The following is a 25,185-nucleotide window of genomic DNA, read 5'->3' on the forward strand; positions in this document are numbered from 1 at the left end:
AAAAAATGTAAAATCGTTTTTGTTTTTTTAACATATATTTCTAGTTAGAGAAATTTAAGAGGCTTATCCCTCAAAACTGTAAATACAAAAAAGTTGCACAAAATAGTTTCCCACCACAGGAAATTTATTTTGAGTGTCTTCATAGTTTTATTTTTGAAATACACCAATTTTTATACACTGCAGGAAAAACGAAAATAAATATCATAGTGCAAATTTGCAAAAAAGCAGCGTATGCATCAAAATAAACTATTTCCAGCAGTGCAATATGAGTCCTAAGCCTCCCAGAAACAACACAGAAAGTCATAAAGTCAAACATAACTTTTAAAAACACCAGTATAGGCTCATTGAGGCCCGGACGATAAAAAACAACATTTCCGCGAAAATGAGGTCACTTCCGGTTTCGGGCAGGTCATGGCGGACATGAGATAGTTCGTGCTGACGTCTAATCCAATGTAGGAAGTGTTATGAACAGCTGATCAGATCCGCAAAGCGTGTTTCTGGAATATTATGTTTTTGTTGCTGCAAGTGCTTTTTATGCAGTTTTTGCAAAGCTATATGTGGAAGGAAACTGTGACCGAGGACAAGCTGATGGCATAAGATGTAAGTACAACTCCTCTGGTTTCATATGCAAAAAAAATTATTGCGCTAGCTCACGTGGTTGCAGAGCTACCGGGATTTAAAAATAGTTACGCAAAACAGAGCATGCCCGCTCCGACCGGTTTTAAAGGGTTAAGCAAATAATTACAAGTAATCTGCAATAAATTACAGGTAGTAAGAAAATAAACTACTAACTCTTTTACGCTATGTCCACACCTACACGGGTATTTTTGAAAACGCAGCTGTTTCGTCCACACGTAAACGGCGTTTCGAATCACCGAGAACGGAGATTTTTTAAAACTCCTTTTTTGCGTTTGCTGGACGAGGAATACAGAGTTCTCATGCAATGTCAAAGGTATGTGCCTTTTTTCATGTCACACTGTGTGCACGTTATTGTTTACATGAGATGAATTGCAGAATGGCAGGTAGAGACGAAATATTGTTAATCTGACTATCTGCAGGTTTTACACGGTTACATATACATGCAGTTACTGTCCCTCCATTTACAAAGGCAGAGGCGTCACGGTGTAATTATTTTACATGTAGTTGTTTTTTTCTGTGTAATAATATTCAACATTGCTATCAATACATTTTTCAAAAAATCTCTGTGCAAAATGGGTTCAAAAACATAAACAACTGTTGGAGGCTGTTTGTCCGTGATTTGAACCGGGGAACAAATCGTGGCAGGATCAGCCTGATGTTATTTGTATCCCACTGTAACTTTACTGTATAAAGAGCTAACATCTCCAAAATGTCAAGAGTAGTTAGTCATTACAACAAGTGTTTGTGAACTACAAATCAAGAATGTGGGATACTGTTTGTCCATGATTTAAACAGCCCAGCGCTGCTCCCAACAAAGGGAAAACCAATCCTGCAAGGAGACCTACCTCAGCACTTGTGCAGATGAAACCAAAGGGAAGATATGCTTCACCATATTTTCTAGTCTTTGGCTTAGAATGAAGTTGGTTTGGAAACATATTCAGCTATGCTTCATCTCCTGCTTTGCCTTTGTGTGGGCGCCCGTGCTAGCAGTGTCCAAGCGTTGTTTTTTTTTTTTTTTCCCCTTTTCATGCCGCGCCCCCCCTGCAATGGCTCTGCGCCCCCCCTAGGGGGCGGGCCCCACACTTTGGGAACGTCTGGATTAACTGAAAGGCCAGATTCATCTCTCTGGTCCTGTGTGAGGTCTTTGCTTTTCCCATCTCTTTTGGACATGACTTTCAGAAAATGTTTATCTAGTGTAGGTAGGTTGTTTTTTTTTAGACCTCATGCTTCTTTTGTCCTCCGCATGTCCAGTATCATTTTGTTATGGACACATATCATGTTTTGTGTTAATAGGTCTTTGGGGACCACCTTATTGGTGGAGAAATACTATTTTACCTTTTTAAAGCTGTTATCTTTGAAAAGACGTGGGAACAAATTAAGCTGCTAGTAACACAATGCCTAAAGATACAATTTATAATAAATTCTTTGCTAAATTGTCTGTACACGTAGCAACAATGCTGGTCTATCCCTTGAATAAGGTGCCTTTTTTATGCTTGAACATTCATAAGTCAGTGTTAACCCCTCCTACTAGGACTGTATTGAAATGAGCAAATGTTCAAAGAAAAACTTCAAAGAAAGATCTTCAGAAACCTCAGAGATCCACTTTAAAAATTACTTTACTTTTTACTAAAGAAAACCTGGCTCCTTAGAAACTCGTTCTCTCAGTATGTGATAATAAATGCAAATTAGGGGTTTTTTTGTATTTGTATCCAGGTGTCAAGGCTCACACCTCACCGAGTGAATGGGACTCTTTCAAAGACACACATTTTTTAAATTTATTTATTTTTTTATAAAGAAACACTAACATGAATGCACAAATGTGCTCTTTCATTATCTTATTGTCAACTTTTTTGTTGGATTCCAGAAAGAAGAATAAAGACTGGTGATGGATCTGCAGTTGTTTGTTGTGAATTTATTATTATTTAACATAACTGAAGTCATAACAGAATTCTTTAACATACTCCATATACTGCATTAGCCCAGCTGGAATTTACCTTTCAATCTCTGTTGTAATAAATAAATAAACTTTTTTCTCAACCCCCTCAAATAAAAGCTAATAGTATGCACTTTAAGCTCATATTCACCACATACCTGCAGTGGTTCCCAAACTTTTTTTTGCTGGGCCCCCCTTGTTTTACAAGAAAAATGTTCGCGCCCCCCCTCGCGCGCGCGCGTACGCATGCACGCGCACGCACGAACACATCCTCCAACCACACACACCCATATTTTGCTCCATTGCGGTTTATTTCACACCTCAAACATTTAGTAAACAATTAACCCTTTAAGACCTACCATAGAACCAAGTCCGCCAGAGCTTATATTATATTTTTACATGCTGTAGTGCCATTTTTGGGAGCATTTCAAGTTGCTATACATCAATACAACCATTACAGCCTAGATTTTAATAATATGTATGAATTAAGTGCACAGTAATTACATAAATTGCAAAAAAGTGCAATAAACTACAAAAAAATGTAAAATCGTTTTTGTTTTTTTAACATATATTTCTAGTTAGAGAAATTTAAGAGGCTTATCCCTCAAAACTGTAAATACAAAAAAGTTGCACAAAATAGTTTCCCACCACAGGAAATTTATTTTGAGTGTCTTCATAGTTTTATTTTTGAAATACACCAATTTTTATACACTGCAGGAAAAACGAAAATAAATATCATAGTGCAAATTTGCAAAAAAGCAGCGTATGCATCAAAATAAACTATTTCCAGCAGTGCAATATGAGTCCTAAGCCTCCCAGAAACGACTCAGAAAGTCATAAAGTCAAACATAACTTTTAAAAACACCAGTATAGGCTCATTGAGGCCCGGACGATAAAAAAACAACATTTCCGCGAAAATGAGGTCACTTCCGGTTTCGGGCAGGTCATGGCGGACATGAGATAGTTCGTGCTGACGTCTAATCCAATGTAGGAAGTGTTATGAACAGCTGATCAGATCCGCAAAGCGTGTTTCTGGAATATTATGTTTTTGTTGCTGCAAGTGCTTTTTATGCAGTTTTTGCAAAGCTATATGTGGAAGGAAACTGTGACCGAGGACAAGCTGATGGCATAAGATGTAAGTACAACTCCTCTGGTTTCATATGCAAAAAAAATTATTGCGCTAGCTCACGTGGTTGCAGAGCTACCGGGATTTAAAAATAGTTACGCAAAACAGAGCATGCCCGCTCCGACCGGTTTTAAAGGGTTAAGCAAATAATTACAAGTAATCTGCAATAAATTACAGGTAGTAAGAAAATAAACTACTAACTCTTTTACGCTATGTCCACACCTACACGGGTATTTTTGAAAACGCAGCTGTTTCGTCCACACGTAAACGGCGTTTCGAATCACCGAGAACGGAGATTTTTTAAAACTCCTTTTTTGCGTTTACTGGACGAGGAATACAGAGTTCTCATGCAATGTCAAAGGTATGTGCCTTTTTTCATGTCACACTGTGTGCACGTTATTGTTTACATGAGATGAATTGCAGAATGGCAGGTAGAGACGAAATATTGTTAATCTGACTATCTGCAGGTTTTACACGGTTACATATACATGCAGTTACTGTCCCTCCATTTACAAAGGCAGAGGCGTCACGGTGTAATTATTTTACATGTAGTTGTTTTTTTCTGTGTAATAATATTCAACATTGCTATCAATACATTTTTCAAAAAATCTCTGTGCAAAATGGGTTCAAAAACATAAACAACTGTTGGAGGCTGTTTGTCCGTGATTTGAACCGGGGAACAAATCGTGGCAGGATCAGCCTGATGTTATTTGTATCCCACTGTAACTTTACTGTATAAAGAGCTAACATCTCCAAAATGTCAAGAGTAGTTAGTCATTACAACAAGTGTTTGTGAACTACAAATCAAGAATGTGGGATACTGTTTGTCCATGATTTAAACAGCCCAGCGCTGCTCCCAACAAAGGGAAAACCAATCCTGCAAGGAGACCTACCTCAGCACTTGTGCAGATGAAACCAAAGGGAAGATATGCTTCACCATATTTTCTAGTCTTTGGCTTAGAATGAAGTTGGTTTGGAAACATATTCAGCTATGCTTCATCTCCTGCTTTGCCTTTGTGTGGGCGCCCGTGCTAGCAGTGTCCAAGCGTTGTTTTTGTTTTTTTTCCCCCTTTTCATGCCGCGCCCCCCCTGCAATGGCTCTGCGCCCCCCCTAGGGGGCGGGCCCCACACTTTGGGAACGTCTGCTGTAACTTGTTCTTGTAAACAGCTAAAATTAAAAAAAAAAAAAGCATCTCTAAAAATATGGTGTCAAAATCACGGAGTATTATAATAATGAGTACTAATTGGCTAAACCAGAACACCAACAGCATTCTTCTTTTCACTAAACCGCATCAACAGTTACGGTAACTCGCTGCATTTTATGACAACAGTATATTACTGTGGTCTCATTCACTTATGCATTTTGAACTTTATCTATACTTCTGAGAATTCCAGGAAGGATTAATTCCTGGAATTCTCAGAAGTATAGATAAAGTTCAAAACATGTCTCATACAACAAAGGTTCAGAAAATGATCCACTAGATGGCAGTGCTGCTCAAAATATAAATAGAGCGATGAAAACATAAATAATCTAGCTACATCTGATCTGAATCTAGCGAATTCAGATCCCTAATTTTGTTTAATATGTAGAAAGACAGTGTGTCATATATTACTAACTGGATAAAAGCTGAAGGCTTTGCATTCCATTCTTTTTGTGAAATGTCTAGAAATCACACGTAAGCCAGCAGTCAGTAAGAAAAGTGCTCTGTCAAAAAGGTAGTATGAGGTCTTATATGATGGAGCCTGATTATATAAGATATTGTATGTGAGGAGCAGGACTTTAAATTCAGTTCTGGATTTAACAGGAGGTCAATGAAGAAAAGACAATATAGGAGACATATGCTCTCTCCTACTAGTACCTAGTCAGTACTCTTATGCAGTATTCTGGATCTGCAGGTAGTTTCTAGAGCCTCCTGATAATAATGAATTTAGAAGTAATAAATACATTAACTAGCTTTTCAGTATCACTCTTGAGAGCCTCTAGATCATTTAAAGATGCTGTAGAAGCACTCGGTCCTGTCCCTCTCTTCTGACCTCCTGGGTAAATATTGGTGACAATTTGAACTGAAATTTCGGATTCATCACTTATACCACATGCTGTAACGGATTTTCAGTCCAGTTCTTGTGTAAATTAGCATACCTCAGCCTTTCCTCCCCATTTTCCTTCCTTAAGAATGATAGTCACCCTTCCACTTAAAGCATTACTGATGATGCTGTAGATGGATCAACTGAAGGGCCAGAGGCATCACTCCAGACCTGTGTCAGGTCTTTGCTGGATTTTCTTCTTAAGGATATGACTTTCAGATACTATTCATCTGCTGTACACAGCTTTTTAGTCCTGCTTCTTAATCATTTGCCCTCTATTTTTCCAATTCCATCAGTGTTTCCTAACAACACACTGCTCACTATGCCAAGTTTTCAGCTAATCATTCTCTGGGAATCACCTTGTTGGTGCAGAAATACAATTGTATGCCCATCAAACTCTTATCTTTGTCATTTTTCATAGACTCATCTGAAGAAATGGGATCAAATTAGGTCCTTTGTGACAGGCTGCTAGTAACAAACTGCCCTATTTATGCTTGATTCATAGGTCAGTGTTGAAGGGGCCGAACAAACAAAAACAGTCCTTTGAAAATTGTCAACGGAATATATTTAAAATGGGTGGATAAAGCAGAAAAACAAAAGGCCTGAAGAGCTACTTCTTAAAAAAAATACAAGAAGATCTGGCTCCTTGGAAGCAAAATAAGAAGAAATGCAGACACTTTCGCTCAAGCATTTCTTTAGTTTGGAAAATAAATCGTAATGACTTTGAATTTTCCAAAAATTTAAATAAATTTTACTCAACACTGGCAAAAAGTTTTCAGCTGTGGGCAATCAACTTTGGTTTCTGAAGGGACGAATGATTAAACTGTTGTAACTTTACTCTAAAACCAAATCTTAATCATCAGTCAACCATGTGATGCTGTTAGGACCAGCCAAAAGATCCACACATTGGAGAGATTTTTCTTTTATCACAACAGAAAGAAGAAAACACACATGTATTTACTTTGTGGGGACCCTCAAAACCATTATGGATTAACCATTCTAATCTGAACCTGATTCCTCAGGCAGGGATCAACAAATGTCCCTCACAAGGTGTAAAATTCCCCACATAGACAGATATACAAGATCACACACACACACACACACACACACACACACACACACACACACACACACACACATGCACAAAATGATATAACAAAGTCACACTTGTCTATGAGTCTTTATTTGTGTTTTTCATAGAGAACATTTAAAATGGTTCATACCCCCACAATAACTGACATCACTTCTCTGCTTTATAACACTGACACAGGAACAGGGGAACGTACACAAGTACACAAACAATCAGTCACAAAATTGGCCCATCTACAGTGTTTTACTTCCCAAACAAAAACAAATTAGGCAAAAAACCCAAACAAACAAACAAACATGAGACCCCAAGGACACACAGCCAAGGCCTGTCCCACTTTAAAAAACGTTGCTGTAGCAAAGGAACGACCACATCTACAAAAGTAACAAAAACCACCGTACAATCTATCGTTGTGGAAGTGCTTGTAATTTTGGAAGTTTTGTACTTTAAAAGGATATCAGTATCAATACCTAGAAAATCACCAGTAAAAATAGCTCATCTGTGTAAAAATGTGCTAGCAGGACAACCCTTGGCTGTGGATTTTTTTTTCTCTTTGTCACAACCTATTTTCTTTTTTTTTCTTTTTTTTAAACCATTTTCAACTCGTCTTCGATACAACAACAATAACACTGTTTCTTCTTAATACAAATATGTACAGACACTTCCACTTGTTTCAAAATAATGCCCTGCACACTAATGCATTATCTAGGGATGGATAGGATGATGATGATGATGATGATAATGATGATGATGTTCTTCAGATTCCTTCACAGAAACTGTCCATGCAGTTTTGGTACCTGAATCGACAGAATGGGATCACAGTTTCCTTAGGCTCGTTGTTTCGTGCCATCTCTGTCACAGAACGGCCTCTGCCTGGATGTGAAAACGCATTTATTCGACATGATCAGCCCCCGCCCCTCCCGAACAGCTAACCCCGCCCCTGAACGTAAAACATCTAGATTCAGACCAAATGTTTTCAGCAGTATTTGAACCAAGTGTAAACATACCCTATCTCAAAATGAGTTCAGCAAGAAAGGCACACATGATAAGACCACACAGCTTGCGACTACAACAGGGAGGATGTTGGGGGTCTTTTGGTTTTGCTCAGCTTGACATTTCTTTCTTATTCTCAGTGTAGAGTGTGCGCGCGTGGGCATCAACCTGCTCTCGCCAGGTGACGATGCGCTCCCCTCCTCTGACCCCTCTGAAACAAGATTCTGGTTCCCCCGAACGTTTCATCAGGTTCAATTCAATTTTCGTCCCAGGTGCTTGGGGGGAAACTGAGCCCTGACCAGTTTTGTTGTTCCTTTGCAATTTAGAATAATAAATCTGCTCACTCCATCACTCGGTACTTTTATGTAAATAAGAAAACATACAGTGCGTGGGCGCAGAACCAACCGTGGGCTGCATTTGCTTTCTCAGCTGACATTTTTTCTTTTTTTTTGAAATGCTATGCTTTCATGGCCTCAGTGTTATTCATTTACATACCTCAGTAGACAGTTTCATCAAACAGTTTAAAAGGGGTCATGCCTTATCAAATAAGTTAGGAGAATATTCAGTCTTAACACTCTCGGGTAGTATTCTCGTGCATTTCAAGAGAGGGAATATGCTACTTTGTTAACCAAATGCATCCAAACTATTTTTCCTGGGGAGAGGTTACACAAAATATGAGGAATGAGGGGAGGGGGGGGGGGGGGGGGTCATGGTGTGGGGGTTTTGGCGGGGAGGGTGTGGGGAGTATAAAAGTCATAAAAGGCTCTGACATTCTTTTGAGTGACGGACTCGTATTTATGCAACAAACGCCTCCTCCTAAAGCAAAGGGGAGATTGTGTAGCCGGGCAAATCAATTTCCCACTCCCACACACTCATCTAGGCCTTGATCCAGCCGCTGCTGTTGCCTCTAGCCTCAGCTGACTGGCTGACCTATGGCATTGCTCTGCTCTGCTTTAGCAGCTCTCCCTGATCACCTGAGAACCAAACTCTGCTTCCCATCAGTCTCTTTTGGTTGTTCTTTTTTTCCTGTTTGTTTGGAAAAGAAAGTACCACTTCCTATTTTAAAAAATACATTTTGAACCCCCTGAATGAAACGGCTTGTTTTTTTGTGTGTTTTTTTCTATGTGACAAACAGGCGGGACAATTACCTGTCATCTATCTATTGGGTTTCTTACAAGTCAAGACTTAAAATGCTGGCATCTTCAACAGTTATTGAGAAAGTGCACAAAGGAGATTCATTCTACATTGGCTAAAAGCACATTGAAAACATGCCTTCGACATCAGAGTTACACACGGGGTGGTGTACACCACAGCAGGTGCAACGCAAAGGCAGGTTACACTACGGTCTTCTACTTGCTCACTTCAGTATCGGAAAGCTCACAGAGAGTGAGTTGTTTCCATTATTAACACAATCACTGCACAATGTTGCTAAACACTATGCGCATTACTCAGAGGCATCACCATCGTCTTTTTTTTGTGTGTTTTTTTTTTTCAATTTTTTTTTTCATACATGAACTCACATGACACTTAGGAACAAAGAGCCAACCATCTAAACTGATGGTTTCATTTCTCAGATTCAGTAGTACAACATACAGGAGATGTTTCTGACATTTCTGGATCAGGGACAGACAAGGAAAAAGAAAATTTAAAAAAAGGAATCCTATGAGAACACTTCCAAAGTATTGTACTGTATCATCGCCTTCAGCTTTGACTCAATGGTATGTTTAAAGCCACAGTTGAGCAGGTCTTAGTGATATTAATTAAGGTGTAACTGCCTCCTACTGATAATCCCTCCTCATTTCTCTTTCAAATAAGCTAGTGATCTTTTGATAAGGATATACAAGAGAAGAAGAAGAAGAACAAGTCAACAATTACACTGTAAAAATATATGTATGTTTATATTCATATATATATATATATATGTATATATATAGCATCTTTAAAATCTATTTATACAGAATGTGTATATATAGTGTACTTATGGCCATCTTGGCAGAGAAATAAAGGCATCTGAAACAATCACCACTCTTTCGATGCTGTGGTCTCCTCAGGACCAGACATTGTTACATTGCAGAAATGCGAAGAGTCAGGAAAGAAAGTGAGTTCTCTTCTTCTCCTTTATTTATTTATTTTTTAGTGGCACTTTGTGCATCAAAAAATTAAAATCTAGAGTAAGGCTACAAGGGTGTGTATGTTTATCTGATAAAAGTTTGTCAAAGGAGGCCATCCTACAGTATCCTCGAGGGTTGGATATGTCGCTGTGTGTGTTTTAGACTCGTACATCCAGACTAAAACACTGCTGGAATAGAGCTCTACACATGTACCACTGCACTGATGTAAAGAATTCAAAACCGTTACTTAAACAGCCATGGTACATCACAGAGATTGTGGGTGAGCCACTTCTGGCTGCTACAAAGCGCTTGGGAGAGGTAACATTTTTTTAAATTCCTCTACAAATTGTTCTCATCACCTGACAAAAGCAAACACTCAGAGAGCGGATAGTGAAAGTGATTGCTTTTGAGTATTTTTTTTTGTTTGTTTGTTTTGTTTTGTTTTTTTAACAATCAGCTGCTGGTACATCTATGCCTAAGCAATCAAACAGTATTTGTATTGATTTTATTTATTTTTTTGTTCTTTATTTAAATATTAGCAGAGGATCTTTAAGACTACTCAGACTCAACTGTCACATCACGCACATAAATAACAAAATAAATATACAGCCATATCAGTCAATTTCTTTCATATTAAATAAATAATAAATACATACTTTCTTTTTGTTTTCATCTCCTCATCTGTGTTTTTTAATGTAACAGAAAGAACACAAACAAAATAAAAACGAGGAAAACAAGAGCAACAAGCCAAAAAAATATTTTTTTTTACTGTAAAATTATCAAAAAAAATTTGAGTCTATTATAAAATATTTGCACTTAAAAAGGATTTTTAAAAAGTACTCCAAAACAAACTATGCCTTGTCATTTATCTATATAGACTTTTAAAATATTGACGTACGACATCTGCAAATTGCTTTTTGACCTTGATAATCAGTAAAGATGCATTGTGTGTGTTTCACTAAACAAAGTTAATAAATAGATTGCTTCAAATAAATAAACCTCAATAACATAAATGGCAATAAGTTACAATTTAAAAGTTCACAGATATAAATAATTCATATATAACAATAATTGTTGTACCACAAAAACTAGTCATTGAAATGAAGTGCAATTCCTAGGCTGATAAGTACTATAGATATGACTAACTGAATTCGAAATGTGTGCACACTATTACTATCATTTCATTGGGGGGGGGGGGGGGTCTGCAGCGTTTAAATCTAACTCGCGACCTTGCTTGATGAGGTTTTTTTTCCCCACTGATGATTGCTGCAGTAATACCACCAAGCAAACGCACATTCAGTTTGGTGCATGCCGGGGGGTGTGGTGCGAGTATGGTTATGGATCAGAGAGATTTTCAGAGCTGCAGATGCTTGCCATAGAGAATGCTACAGGAGACAGTGGCGTTGGGAGTCTTCTGCTCCAGTTAGTACTCCTCTTCCTGTCTCCGGGCTCTGGCGAGCAATACTCGAGCCTCGCCTGTCTCAGTGTTCCGGCCGAGGAGAAATGCTAAAAAACTGACTGACCAGTTGCGAAACCCTCTCCGAAAAACAGTTAAGGACACAAAAGAGACAACAGGTAAACATACAGTATATTTAAACCCCCAGATACAGCTTCTAGTAACATGGATCTTCTTCTAGTTCCTCCTTTGAATCCCAGCAGCAGCATGATGTGGATTTTGGTCCGCGTCACTTTTCTTCAACAGAGTGCTCCCTGGGTTGATTTTTTTAAGTTGCCATTTACTTAAATAACCTGAATTCCCTTTTTTTGTTTTTGAATCATATTTCGATATATCATAGAGCATTTCAACCTCTCTCCTTCCTGACTCCACCTCCACCGCGTTCTCTGCACTTTGGGACAGTTTGCGTTCTCCATTTGTATGTGTGGAGCCTCAAACCTTGATGCCCTTCACAGCTTTATTGATGCTCTCCAGCAGAGCCTTGTTCTCGGGGCTCTGGAAGCAGTCCTTGTTGGTGTACATGTCAGTCAGGGTGCTGATGTATCTGTCAAAGTTCTGCTCTGTGATTGGCTCCTGCTGTGGTGCAAATGAAAACCAATCTCAACTGAGGGGGGCAAACAGAAACAAGGCTCCACGCGCTCTTCAGCGCACCAGATTTGCCTTCAAGCAAATGCACGATCAATGACAACAGGGTGTGAATGCAGACTTACCATGTGCGGCAGACGGATATTAGCCAGGCTGCGGATGAGGGCTCGGCTCAGACCAGACAGCTCCATGAACAGAGCCTCATTCTGCTCCTCAATCATCTTATTCTCGTGCTCAATGCTTTTCAGGTTCTTCTCCATAGAGGAGATCTGCAACGCACAGCAGCAGACCATCAGCAAATGAATTAATATTCAACTAGAAATCCATATCTATTTAATAGCAGCTGTGGTGACTGGCAATGTAGTGGCCATAGTCCAGACATTATACAGACATTTTTTTCTTCTCTAGTGGCTCGCACCATCTGATATCTTCATTGTTTCTGGGATGTGGAAACACCATGCATCACACATCACAACAATGTGATTGGTCAAATGCAATACTGATACTGGACAATTTTTTACCCATCTTTAAAGTGTCCTGCTGCCTGCAGTGCTCTTTAGAGTCTCAACTGCAGAAACTGTAATCCTGGTAAAAGACGTTCCAGATAAATATCCTCCTGTAATTATAGTTCTCTATTCATTCTCAACAGTGTCATGCTTATGAAACCAAGGTTTCATAAGGTGGTGACAGTGATCAATAATTACTTTATCTCTTTTGCAAGAGACTGGCTAAGGTAGGCAGTATTGCTGTTGCATGGAGAAACTGGAGCTCCTCGAGAAAACAAGAGCATACACTGAAGATCACACTAAAGGGAAAAAAAAACCCCAACAACAAACACACACCTGAGTCTGCAGGTTGACCATGTCAGCCTCCATTTCATTGTTGGATTCATTAAGGTCATTAATCTCTTTGTTGAGCTGCTTGATGTCCTCATCATTGTCCAAAACTAAAGGAGAGGCGAAGAGAAAAGCATGTTTTGCAAAAAAAAAAACCCCCAAAAGAAAACAGAAAAAAACTCTATTTTAACACTGGCATTTTTATTATTTGACTCAGTAACAAAAGGGGGGGGGGGATTTTCCGCTCAGTAAACACACAGATTTTTCTTAATTAACCATCTTACCATCACTGGCTCTGAACTTAGTGCTCAGATAGTCTTCTGTAGGGAACTTGGCCTTCTTCTTAGCATACAAAGCTCTGGGGCATCCTGAGAGGCTGAAATGAAATTCAGAGAGGGTCAAATTTAACATTACATCTACATAAAGAACATTATAACTTACAGTGACATGTGTTAGTTATGTACTGCTGCTATGGAGGAAAAGCTTAGCCTAGAAAAATAACTGGAAGCGGCAAGACAGACTATTTAACACATGGTGAAAACATCTCAATATTCTTATTTAACTCTCGACAAAGCAAAGAAAGATTTCCAAAGTGTTCAAATGCTCATCTTTAACTATCAAGCTGTAAATTAGCTTAACTTAGAATAAAGACTTGACTACGTTCGCCTAGATCAGTTAAAAATGACCAACTTATGGGGTGTTTACAGAGATTTGCGTATAATTTTTTTGGTCAGACATAGCGATTTAAAAATATAGTATCAAACTGAAGCTTTACATTTTAGCATTTGTGACAAATTTTTAAAAGAGATAACTAAATAACTAAAATATCCACACATTAAAAAAGAGAGATTCAGAGATACTTAGCCGTTGGCTGCATTTTATAAAATCTGAATTCCTCATTTAATCGATTTGTTTCAAATTTGAAGATACTGATCAAAGCCTAAGCTTACCTGCGGTGTGTGAGGAAACTTCCGTTAGCATGTCCAGAGCCATCACAACCTGGGGTGGGGCAGGTTGGACCCTCTGTCTTGAAGGCCTTCCAGTTGAATGGCGTGCCATTCAGAAGACCCTCCTTTTGTCTACGGGCCGCCAGCGGGCACCCGTAAGCGCTACGATGTGTGGCGTACTTTCCACTGATGTGGCCCAGGCTGTCACAGCCCGGCACCGGACATCTGCAGAGAGCAGAGGTGGTAAGAAGAAGAAGAGAGGAGAAGGAGAAGAAAAAGTATGGAAGATAGGAAGCAGATACGGAAAGAAAGAGAATGACGGGGCACAAAGGTTAGACAAGGAGAATGCAAAAATGAAAGTAAAGCGAAAACGAAGATAATTCTTATCTTAAAAACTGAAAGGTTTTTAGCAGTTTTGCTAAATTCTGTATTGGACATATTATTACAATGCAAGATATTGCTGACAAATGAGCTATTACAATTTGGTACATGCTTTCCCCACATACTGTTATATTAACAGTTTTGTGTGCAATATGAAGCCCATGTATTTCTTATGTAATAACAATGTACTCTGCAATAGTCTACCATGAATTATATTCAGAATCAGTATCTGCAGTAAGTGTATTTTCCCATGAGTAAGTTGATTCAGTTACGGGGACAGATCACTACCTCTGCATATGATTCACAGTGACTTTCCTCTCTTTCTTTCTCTGTCTCTCTCTCTCTTGCTCTCTCTTTCCTTTATTGCATTTTAGTTTTACCGTCAGTCATGCTAAAAGCAGACGTTATGACTTTCTGAGCGGTACGAACTTTAAAAGCTCGGAGTCCTCCTGGTTGTCCTTGGCAGGAGTTTTATTTCCACTTTTCTTGGCACGCGGGCACCCAGAGAGACTGAAAACAGAAAGTATGGAGTTGATAACATAGGGCTGGAAAGAAAAGGTCTGGTGAAGTGATTACTTAATAAAGGAAGAGAACATGGTAAGGAAGAATAATTTTACAGAGGTTCTTCAACCAAATGACAAACCAAATCCATTGAAAACGCCTAATATGGATGAAAATAGGATTATGTGTATGTGGTGCCTGTCTAATCTATCGTGAACTGTCGCTAGGCCTCTCTGACTGGCTATACATATGTATGTTTGTGTATGTGTGTGTGTGTGTGTGTGTGTGTGTGCACGCGCATTTGTGTTCTGTTACCTTCTGTGTGACGCATAGTTTCCTGTGATGTGACCTGAGCCGTCACATCCGGGAGTGGGGCATCTAGGGAAAAAACAAAGCAATGTTCAAAGTTAGGCAGAAAAAATTAACACAGGGAAAACTGAGGTTTACTATTTATCTGCTTAATCTTAAACAAATGATCACAATGTGTATATTCAATTCAGTTCCGTTTTATTGATATACTGCCAAATCACAACAATAGTCACCTCAAGGCCCTTAATATTGTAAGGCCCTACAACAGTACAGCAAAACCACATCAATCAGATGGCCCCCTGTGTGCAAACACTTTGGCAACAGTGAGAAGGAAAAACTCCCTTTTAACAGGAAGAAACCTCTGGCAGAACCAAGCTGAGGGAGGGGCTGAGAGAGGTGTCTCCCAGATTCACCCACCCTTGAAACTTTGAGACACTAAAAGTCTAGCTGTTGTTTTAGACTCCCTTGGTACCGTCAGCTCATGAATGGCACACAGCTTTCTCAACTGTGCCTCACAAAATCAGAAATCATTGCAATCCAACTTTCATTCTAAAAGTGACCTAATCTGCTAACGTGGAAGAGTATAGTTTCAGAACCACACATCAACGCCCCTCTTTTCTCTCTTCTCTTTCGACTCGCCCCTTCAGACCGGGTCTGCCCGAGGCGTCTTCATGTTAAAAGGGAATTCTTCTTCCCCACTGTTTGTGCTTACACATAGTTGTCTGATCTTTGAGGTTCTCTGTCTAATCTTTCATTATTATTATTATTGTTGTTGTCTTTACTTTACAATAATAATGAACACTTGCTGTGAAGTGGTGCTATATAAATGTAATTGTAATGACCAAGAAGTTGCTTCTGTTAATAGTGTTTTCAGTGGGAGAAATGTCTTTTCCGTAGCTCATCTAAGTGACTATTTCAGTCAAACACCAAAGATCTTGTCTAGTCCTATCTTTCAAATAAGGCACATGGTCAAAATGCTTTTTTGCCCTTCTAGGCTTCAGTTCCCTCCTTTCTGATACGCACACAAAAAACTCTCTCTGGACTCTGGTTTAGTTCTTAGTGATCATCATTGAACACATATCATCCCAATCCTGGCCAGCCATTTACACCTTATATTTGTATTACAACGGATTTTAGGATTTTATAGATCTACAATTTTTTTTTTTTTAAATATTTGTCAGCTGTTTTTCAGCTTACCTGTGTATAATTGTATAACTGTGTTATAATTGATTTATTACCTGTTTCAGTATTTATCAATTACATTGATAATTTGCATTTTGTATTGTATTGTAAGGTCTGATTTCACCGTGCTATAGTTATTCTAGCTTTCCAGGCTCGTTGCCATTCGAACACACCCGGTATCTGTACATGTTCAGCTGTGAAAAGCCTTTGTAAGTTTCATTCACATTTACATGAAGTAATTGAAGTGAAAGCAAGCACAGACATAGGAAAAACCACCATGACAGATGCAGCGGTAGCACAGAAAGCAGCCAGCAACAATAGATAAGTTAACGTCAGCAGAATGAAGTGCTGTGGTGCTGGACAGTGTCAGTAGCAATGAGCTGAAGTGGCAGCGAAAAGGCAGTAAAGGTGTAGAGCAGACATACTTGAGTTCAGGGGTGTGGGCCGCCATGAGGGACCGAAGGCTCTTATCAGCGAGAGGACACCCAGACAGACTGAGAGAGAAAAGACAGGCAGGGGAAGAGAAGGACGAAAAGGGGGGAAGCAAGGGGTGAGAGGGGGTTGAAAGGAGAGAGGAGAAAGATGTGAGTAAAGGGAAATCAAGAATGCAAGGCATACCAAGGTCATTTAGCAAGAAGAGGACAGACAGCAAGAAGTAAATTACTGATGCATATCAAAGTCAATGACCGTCTTTGCTTCCTGGGCTCACGCTACATTATTGCCTCTGGCATGTCAGGATCAAATAAAATGTTTGAATTAGTCTCGGTGTGCCGGCTTTGGAGTGAGAAGCAGAGGGAGAGTCTCAGTAGATCTAACATTTCATGTACAAGCTTATATAGAAAGCAGCAGTGCACACTAGCGCCCGAATAAGCCTACATACCTGCGATGCGACGCATAGTTCCCAGTGATGTGGCCGCTGCCATCACAGCCAGGTGTTGGACACCTGCAGAGGGGACAGACACGCAGTTAGCAGTGGCAGAAGGAGAGAGCGACAGCTTTAGGGATTAGATGTACAAAGTTATTTTTTATAAAGGAAAAACAGAGACTGACCATACACCTGTCTATATTCACGGCAAATATGTACATAGAGTTTACATAGAAGGTCGTTAGTTGTAAGGTTTCTATAAATACCTGGGGGTAGTACATTTGTACACACTCTGATGGAACGATCAGAGTGTCACTACCCTTCTCACAAAGCACCAGACGTTCAGGGATGTTTTTTTATCCCGGTTGGCTGGTCATGGCCTTAAACTCACATCCACAGAACATCTAAATGTGGTTGAAAATTGCAATATGAAAAGTCATCTTTTCAGGATGGTACATGCTAAAACAGGGTTACATGTAGTTCAAGAGTCAATGTTTAGTAGATTTCTACATCATACCGAGCAGGTTGTTTGTTTTTTCCAGAGCAAATGCATGTGTCTGTGTGTTCTAACTTTAATAATTGATTAACAAAGGATTGTGGCCAGACTATCACGCAACATTCTCTCTCTATATGTATATAAATATATATATATATATATATATATATATAAATTGCAAGCTTTTTTGTGCGAGCCTCTGGACGTCAGAACGGTGGTATAGTGGTGAGTATTACTGGCTCAACATGAGAAAGTTCTGCTAGTCAACAGAAATCTCTTCTTTAACTTTTATTTAGAACTAAAAGGACGTCTTTTTCTACATCCCTTTTCACTGATCTTTGTACTGAACTGTAGGGATGGCAAAAAAATCACTACAGCACAGTATCAATATAGGAACACTAAACATTGATATTTTTTATGAAATTAATTAAAATACCATGGGAGCACTATGAACAAGAGTGCTGATTAAATGTGAAGATATGTTAAAACCGAAAACCACCACTTAGCTTGACAAAGCTACCTCATAATGAAGTGCAAGTTTATAGTTTTAGTCACACGAGTAAAAATACAACATCAACCTTTGTGCATCTACAAAAAAGATCAGTGACTTGTGACTATAGTGAATTTTGTCACGTTTGGTGATCAGTTGCAACTCACGGTGATGGCTTGAGGGTGTTGATTGCAAGGTGATTGGATTGCACAGGTTGCCTGATAGGAGGCTACATTTCTACAAGCAGTCTGCAATCACTCTCAGAGAGATTGTCAAAGATTTGCAAATAACTGCTATCAAATGTATACATTTATAAATTCAGACAGATTGCCAGCATGTTGCTATCGGTCTGAATGAGTCTATCAATGAACACAACGTGAGGGGCCTCGACTCTGGTTTTGTTCTGGTTATATTCCTATGAAACAGAAAGATTGCTGAGCACAAACATTACAGTTAAATGTGAATTTCTGTCTATTTAGACAGCAAATGGATATGTGATTTATCACAGTTAATTGCTGTTTTATCAAAAACAGATTTCATGTAATTGCCAACTTGACCTCATTCAACTGCAAACTGGTAGCAGACTGATAACAGACTGACTCTTATAACACAATTTATGGCAGGTTTTAGTGACAGTGTTGTTTTGCTGCAAAAAGAAAAAACATATTGAATAAAACAGATATTGACAAAGTGTAAATTTGAGGGAATATTTTGTAGTTTTAAAAAGGTGATAAATTAGGTGATGTTATTTCAGTAATCAGGATGCAAAATGTTAAAAATCACAGTAATACTGTAACTGAACCCTGACTCTTCCCTTACTCAATGCATCATAATTGCAGCATAACTATGTCTTCCTCAGTCATCTTTCTCACTCACTATGTGTTAATAGACCTCTCTGCATTGAATCATACTTGTTATTAATCTGTGGCTCTCTTCCAGAGCATGTATTTCATCCTGTCTCCCTTTTCTCTCCCCAACCGTTTGCTGCAGATGGTCCCGCCCCTCCCTGAGCCTGATTCTGCCGGAGGTTTCTTCCTGTTAAAAGGGAGTTTTTCCTTCCCAATGTTGCCAAAGTGCTTGCTCATAGGGGGTCTAATGATTGTTGGGGTTTTTCCTCTGTATGTATTAAAGTAGGGTCTACCTTACAATGTAAAGCATCTTGAGGTGACTGTTGTCGTATAAATAAAAGTGAATTGAATTGAATTAACCTTGAGTTCAGTTGAGATATTATGATATTGTTGGGTATGTATCAATTCCCTCTACTAACATAAAGAGAAAACTTTTTCATTTTTTAGCCAAATCTCAACATCATGTCTAATAAAATCTTCTTCTTCTATTTCCTTTAAATTAGTTTTTTATGATTATTTCTTAACCTGGGTTGGATGTAATTAAGCACATATAATCTTGTTACCCATCAGGATATAAGAATGACTTCTAACTCATTGCCTTATTACTTACGAGAGCAACTCCTTCTTGCTATCTTTGGGCTGAAATTTGACCTTGAAGCTCGGGGTTGTGACCTCTCCTGGGTATTTCCTCTCCTCTAGGCAATCCTGCATCATGTCACAGTCTTCTGGTTCGGATGAGACGTACGACTGGCCGGTATGCTCCATCTGAAAAGTGATTAACACACTGGTAAATCCACTGCAGGCCTTTTTCTCTTTAAATTGTGGCTTGACCTATTATCTGAATTTAGTTTTTTTTTAAATATCTGCTTCCAGGTAATAGTTTGCTATTGTATATCTGAATGCAAGCAAAGAAACTTTGCAAACACCATGTGCACACAATCCTCTTTTATTCTTTTGCAGACAAGTGATGTTTCCAAATGCAGAGTGTCCTCATAAAAAATTAACATTCAAGGCCCTTTATATTTCTTTTGAAAAAGTTCAAAGGAGTAAAAATTAGCATATGCCAAATCCAGGATGGTGCAATGCACCTGACACACTACCTCTGTTACACAGTGCAATGTTTTAACTGTACAGTAACTCTCACATTTCAGTGAAATAAATGAATAATACAAAGAGGAAAAGGGAACAGGGAATAAGAAAAGGGAATTACACAAAGACAAAGTGATGTAAACAATTAAGAGTTTTTCATTCAAAAGGCTTAGGGGGAATTTTGTCTGTTGTTATTTATGTCGCAATCTCTCCTCTGTGAGTAACATCTGAGGAAATGCACCGTGTTTGGAGCTCGTACTTTTGTTCTGTCTAATTGTACTGACCTCGTCCATTTCCTCCTCTCTTTGACGGTTAGGTTTGGTGTAATCCAGAGGTCCCTCCCAGTCCTCCTGCTTGTAGGTGTGTATGCTTGGTGATGTCATCCCGCTGTTTCCACCATGATGCAGCGAGGAAGAGGAGGAGGAAGGGTCTGGAGACCGAACACCGGGGCTCGTCCCAGACAGACTTCCCTCTCGTTTAATGGGTTTTTTCATGCTCAGGTCCAGGGTGCCGTTCTCATCCACTTCAATGTCCATTTCCTGGAGACAATGCAACAGGAATTTATAGCTGAGCCTATGTTATTACCTGCTTATAAGTATCCTTGTAATTTTCAGTTGTAGAGCCCCAATTTGAGACTTCAACAAATAAATAATTTTAGACAAGTGACAGTGAAGTAACTAAATGAATAATGAATAATAATATCCCCATATGCCCACTTTGAGGGTATACTACACACGAAATAGAAGACTATCTGCTGAAATCTGCACTGAGATACCATTACAGTAGAATTTAATTGAGCTTTGGGCATACAGAGCTTAGTCTTACACACATTCATGTCATTATTTGAAACTTTTGCCCTGTTTGAAACTTGAGTCTTAAAATATATTTTTTTATTGCAGCTCACTCTGTATATGAATGCAATTATGCTTTTTTTCTGTTAAAAACTTTGGAGCTCAGTGCATAATCTGGGAGAAAATTAATGGAGAAACACAGCTAACTAATACATCTAATTAAGTATTCTCAAATGTGAATAACTAATGCAGTCTCCTCTGGTGCACTTCACTGTATATGTGAGGCAGTCCTGTGTGATGATGATTGGGATTATTTTAATTACCCTCTTGAGCAGATTCTGATGCAGCGCTACATATCTGCCTGAATTCTAATTTCATATATTCTAAATAAAAACTGAACTTTCATGTGGAGAAATGTTGCTTTCGCTTCTCCACCTGCTTGTAAAACTGCCCTCGAGCCTGTATCAAACAAGCATTTTCACAGTCATGCACCAGAGTGACGGCCTCTTTCAGAGCACTACACACTCAAGTTCAGAACACCAGCCTCATCGCCTAAGCATGTTAGTCATGATATCTAATGTACTCTGGTGCCAACAGCACAAACACTGTGCTCCATCTCTCCATGCTTTATTATAGTTCTGGCAGGTGAAGAGAAACAGAAGGGTGAAAAGAGCAATGTTTTCAGCATTCATGTAAAATGGTGCTCATATGGGCTGGTCAAGGGCCAGAAAATTCAAAGGGTTAGGAGAAGAGGAGAGAAAATGGGAACAGTTCCCAGAAATGTCCCAGGTTGATGAGCTCAGTGTTCCAGTGTTTCAATATTGGATTTCAACTGGCTCCAACTCTGATTCCAGATCAGTCCCCAGTTGATCTGCGCAGCTAAGGCATGCTCTTGGATCTGTGCCTTGCTGAACACCTTGCTCTGCTTTGCTGCCAGAGACATTAATTTTCACTTTTTATCTTCCTAAAAGCATGTCAGAAATCGAAAAATGATGAAGCAGTCACTTTCTCTCCTCTGTGAAGCAAAAAGGCTTTTAAAAATCACAATATGGGGGAAAGTGGAGCTCCTATTACACCTCCTGTGCACAGAAAAGAGAAAGGAAGTGAGGGAGTGAGAAACAGAAGTATAGATAGGGAACGAGCGAGGAACAGGGAGGCTTGCTTAGGGAGGAAGAGAGAAAGAGGGTAAAAGGACATGTGAGAAAGAAAATGATAGAAAGAGAGTGGGAGATCCGTCCAGCAGATAATGAAAAAAGGCTACCTGGTGAAAAAGTAATCCAGGCAACTGGCAGTCAGCCAAATTCAATAACAACATGAAAAGTGTGTGGGATGGAGGGATGAAACGATGAAAGAGGATGGGAGAGGTGATGCAACTGAATCTCAACACCATCCTGTTGCTGTAAACCAATGCCTCCTGATGATATATTCATGCAGAGTTGATGGAGAAAAAAATGAGCGAGAGGAGAGGAGAGGAGAGAAGAGGGGTGGAAAAGGCACACCCACTGCTATCTCCTCTCATCTTACCAGCTGTGGCCTGCAATGTTTCATCTGCACTACAATCAGATAATAAAATCTTTCTCTAAGTGTTTTGCAGAGAAGAACAAGGCAGTACTTTACGACAGTAAAACCATCTGTACTTGACTCCCTTCAAATTGAGTACATTTTTGATCATCGAAGAACTACCAAGTGATGATGAAACCGACTGTGCTGTTTTCATTCCAACTGTGCTCCTTTATAATAACTGGGAAAAAAAACATTTGAAAAAATGGTGGGTTTACCTTGTTTTGGGGTTTGGTGCTAAGGTTCTCAGGTTTCTCCCAGCAGCGAGTAGACAGGTTAAGGATGGCAGTGGCAGCCATGTGAGCAGCTTCGGCATCATGGGCGTAGTCGTAGGCCAATGAGGAGCTTTTCCCATAACCGTGGAGGCTGAGACTAGGTGATGATGACTTGGGGAATGACGGCTTAGCTGCAGGGGGACAAAGGCACAAATCCCAAATTGGCTGATATTCTGGGAAAGTACTAAAACAAAAGGGATTGAAAAAATATGTGCGCTCAAGAGAACCTTTGTGTTTTGCTAACACTCTACCTTCATTTTTCATGATTATTTTCTGCCCCACACTGCTGAAGCATTTTAATTTAGCTGATTTTTTTTTAATTAATATATTTCAATATATATTAAATAAAGATCAATCATCAATCATCTTACATTTCTGTATTTTTCAGAAATACATCTTCCTCACAGGACAGCCAATACAAACATATGATTTATAGAATATGATGCAAGACATTAAACAGATAGAAAAGTACTTAAAATGAGCTCAACCTTAAAAATATGCAGAAGTAATATTAAACCATCCAATACTGACGAGGAACATTTTTCTGCAGAATAATAATCTTTTAATTTGCTACTTCATGCACAGTTTTCCAATAATGCAGTTTTATATGTACTGAGGTGCGTTCACTGGGTTTTATTGGTTCTTTTCTTAAAGGAGTATCCACCACTTGTCATTGTCATTTGGTAAAACAGCAGATATTTATTCAGCTACCATTCTTCAGCCATGAAGGAGTGCAGAATACGTCCACGCAGAGTGCAGACAGACAGCACAAATGGCACATTTTAATCTGATCCAATTTATCTTGTTATAAAGTTAAATAGCAGAGGAAGATGTTTTCGTTTGTGTGTGGCAATTGTCTCTGCTTGCCTTTCTGTAAAAGTCACCGCACACCACTGAGTCACAGCCACTGCTATGCATGCAGACAGGACAGAAATGGCAAACTGAGTGAAACAGTAACTCAAATTTGAACATTTGTCTCTCTCTTCTTTTCACTCATTTTGAAGAATAAAAGTCAGCCAAAGAGCGATGCTGGAGTAACATTTTTAAGAGCCTTAGAAAGGCCAGCACTGAGAGCAAGAATTAGCACAAATGAACATATCACACTATCTCACATAGCAATGAGTGAATGGTTAGTAAATAACGTGGCCCAGATCTTCAGTTTTCTGTGTGGCTCACATGGCTTTGACCAAAGACTCTAACTCACAGTGAATCTGGCTGCTGTAACCTAGCCACAGGTTTGCCTTATAGAAAAACAAATAAATAAATATGCACGATAGAGAAGAAGCCCGAGGTTCCCTCTTACTTTTGAAGGCTTTAGGTGAGGTTTCGCTGGTGGGCATCTTTGGAGCAAGCGTGCGCTTCCCGAACACTTGAGCATCGAAGCTTGCATAATCGAAGGACACCTTGGAGTACTTCTCCAGCTCCTTGGCCAAGTTGGCACGAGGTGTGGAAGGTGCCATGTTGGGCCTGTAGCTCCCATACTGGGGCACCTCTAGCTGCTTCACAAAACACATGGGTCTGCAGGGGGGAGAGGGAGAGGACGTCAGGGTGGGGCTGGGGATTAAAGACAAAAATAAAAGCAGAAACAAGAGATGAGAAATAAAAAGAGGATTGATGCAATAAAAAGACACACACACACAAAAGCAAAACGGGGGAAGAAAAAGAGAATAAAAGAATGAGAGAAAAAGGTAGAATGAAACAGAAAGAATGAAGACAGGAGCAATGGTGTACTTAGCGGGAGTGCAGCAGGATTAAAAGCTCTCTTATCAGCAGAGGGCACATTTGCATGTTGTACAGCACGGAATTTATGAGCTTTAAGCCCTCTCGTTTTCTGGAGAGCCCGGGCTTTTGTCAGACCTGTTGGCGTAAATCCACTGATAGACCAGGGGGAGGTGGAAGGGCGTGGGGAGTGAGAAAGAAGAGAGAAGGGGGAGAAGAGAAGACTAGGAACCAAAGAAGGGGGAGTGGTGAAAGAGGAGAGACAGAGGAGGGGTAGGTTGGGGGTATAGAACCATGAGGAACAAAGTGACCTTACTCATTTTTTTTTTTTGCATCCCCTAACCATCTTATCCAAGCCCTCCACCCACTTTGGCCCAGCCCTATTTATTCTCCTCTGCACCGAAGCCTTTCCTCAGTGTTTTTCATTAATAGTCTACAAAACCTGGCCTGTAGTGAAGCGCCTTGAGGCGACATTTGTTGTGATTTGGCGCTATATAAATAAAATTGAATTGAATTGAATTGAATAGTCATACTGCTGCAGCTGGGGTGGCCATCACATAGAAGCCCACTAATAATAAGTGTGCAAAGCAGAGCTACAACTGATCACAGGTGACTTTTTTCCATTTTATTAATTCAACATCGTTCCATTAAAATGAAGAATTCTGCAGCTCCACATATAAGAGACAAGGAAGCTCATTTGAATAACAATCTAAAACAGAAAAACAAAGCAGGCCTTATTATGTTTTAATACTCGATGCTTTGTCCAACCACTGATGAGGTTTTCCTCAAGGAAAGCAATTATTTTTCCTATCCCCCCCACAATGCCCCTATAACTTGCATAATTAGCTTATCGGTTGCATTATTAATTAAAATACCAATGA

The 25,185-nt window shown here is 39.4% G+C and overlaps 1 protein-coding gene across 6 annotated transcripts in view; it reads right to left on the bottom strand.

Annotated features, from left to right (window-relative positions):
• Positions 1 to 9,303: 9,303 nt before the first annotated feature.
• Positions 9,304 to 25,185, bottom strand: part of myt1b (myelin transcription factor 1b) — a 41,500-nt gene continuing 25,618 nt past the window's right edge. For 4 of the 6 annotated variants that reach the window (XM_087834485.1, XM_087834483.1, XM_087834488.1 and 1 more), the window contains 13 exons: positions 23,889 to 24,139; positions 22,529 to 22,716; positions 20,244 to 20,498; positions 19,481 to 19,635; positions 17,052 to 17,114; positions 16,597 to 16,665; positions 14,996 to 15,058; positions 14,609 to 14,689; positions 13,802 to 14,023; positions 13,136 to 13,227; positions 12,858 to 12,961; positions 12,141 to 12,284; positions 9,304 to 12,006 (listed from right to left, as the gene is read on the bottom strand). In XM_087834485.1, the coding sequence (XP_087690611.1) occupies positions 11,863 to 12,006; positions 12,141 to 12,284; positions 12,858 to 12,961; positions 13,136 to 13,227; positions 13,802 to 14,023; positions 14,609 to 14,689; positions 14,996 to 15,058; positions 16,597 to 16,665; positions 17,052 to 17,114; positions 19,481 to 19,635; positions 20,244 to 20,498; positions 22,529 to 22,716; positions 23,889 to 24,139 (1,831 nt within the window). In that variant the 3' untranslated portion in view covers positions 9,304 to 11,862. The remainder of the gene's footprint in view (positions 12,007 to 12,140; positions 12,285 to 12,857; positions 12,962 to 13,135; positions 13,228 to 13,801; positions 14,024 to 14,608; positions 14,690 to 14,995; positions 15,059 to 16,596; positions 16,666 to 17,051; positions 17,115 to 19,480; positions 19,636 to 20,243; positions 20,499 to 22,528; positions 22,717 to 23,888; positions 24,140 to 25,185) is intronic. The other 2 variants (XM_087834484.1, XM_087834486.1) reach the window with 2 other exon arrangements.

This window comes from Neolamprologus brichardi, chromosome 20 (genome assembly GCF_056152115.1).
Source record: "Neolamprologus brichardi isolate AB-2024 chromosome 20, ASM5615211v1, whole genome shotgun sequence".
Classification (NCBI taxonomy): domain Eukaryota; kingdom Metazoa; phylum Chordata; class Actinopteri; order Cichliformes; family Cichlidae; genus Neolamprologus; species Neolamprologus brichardi.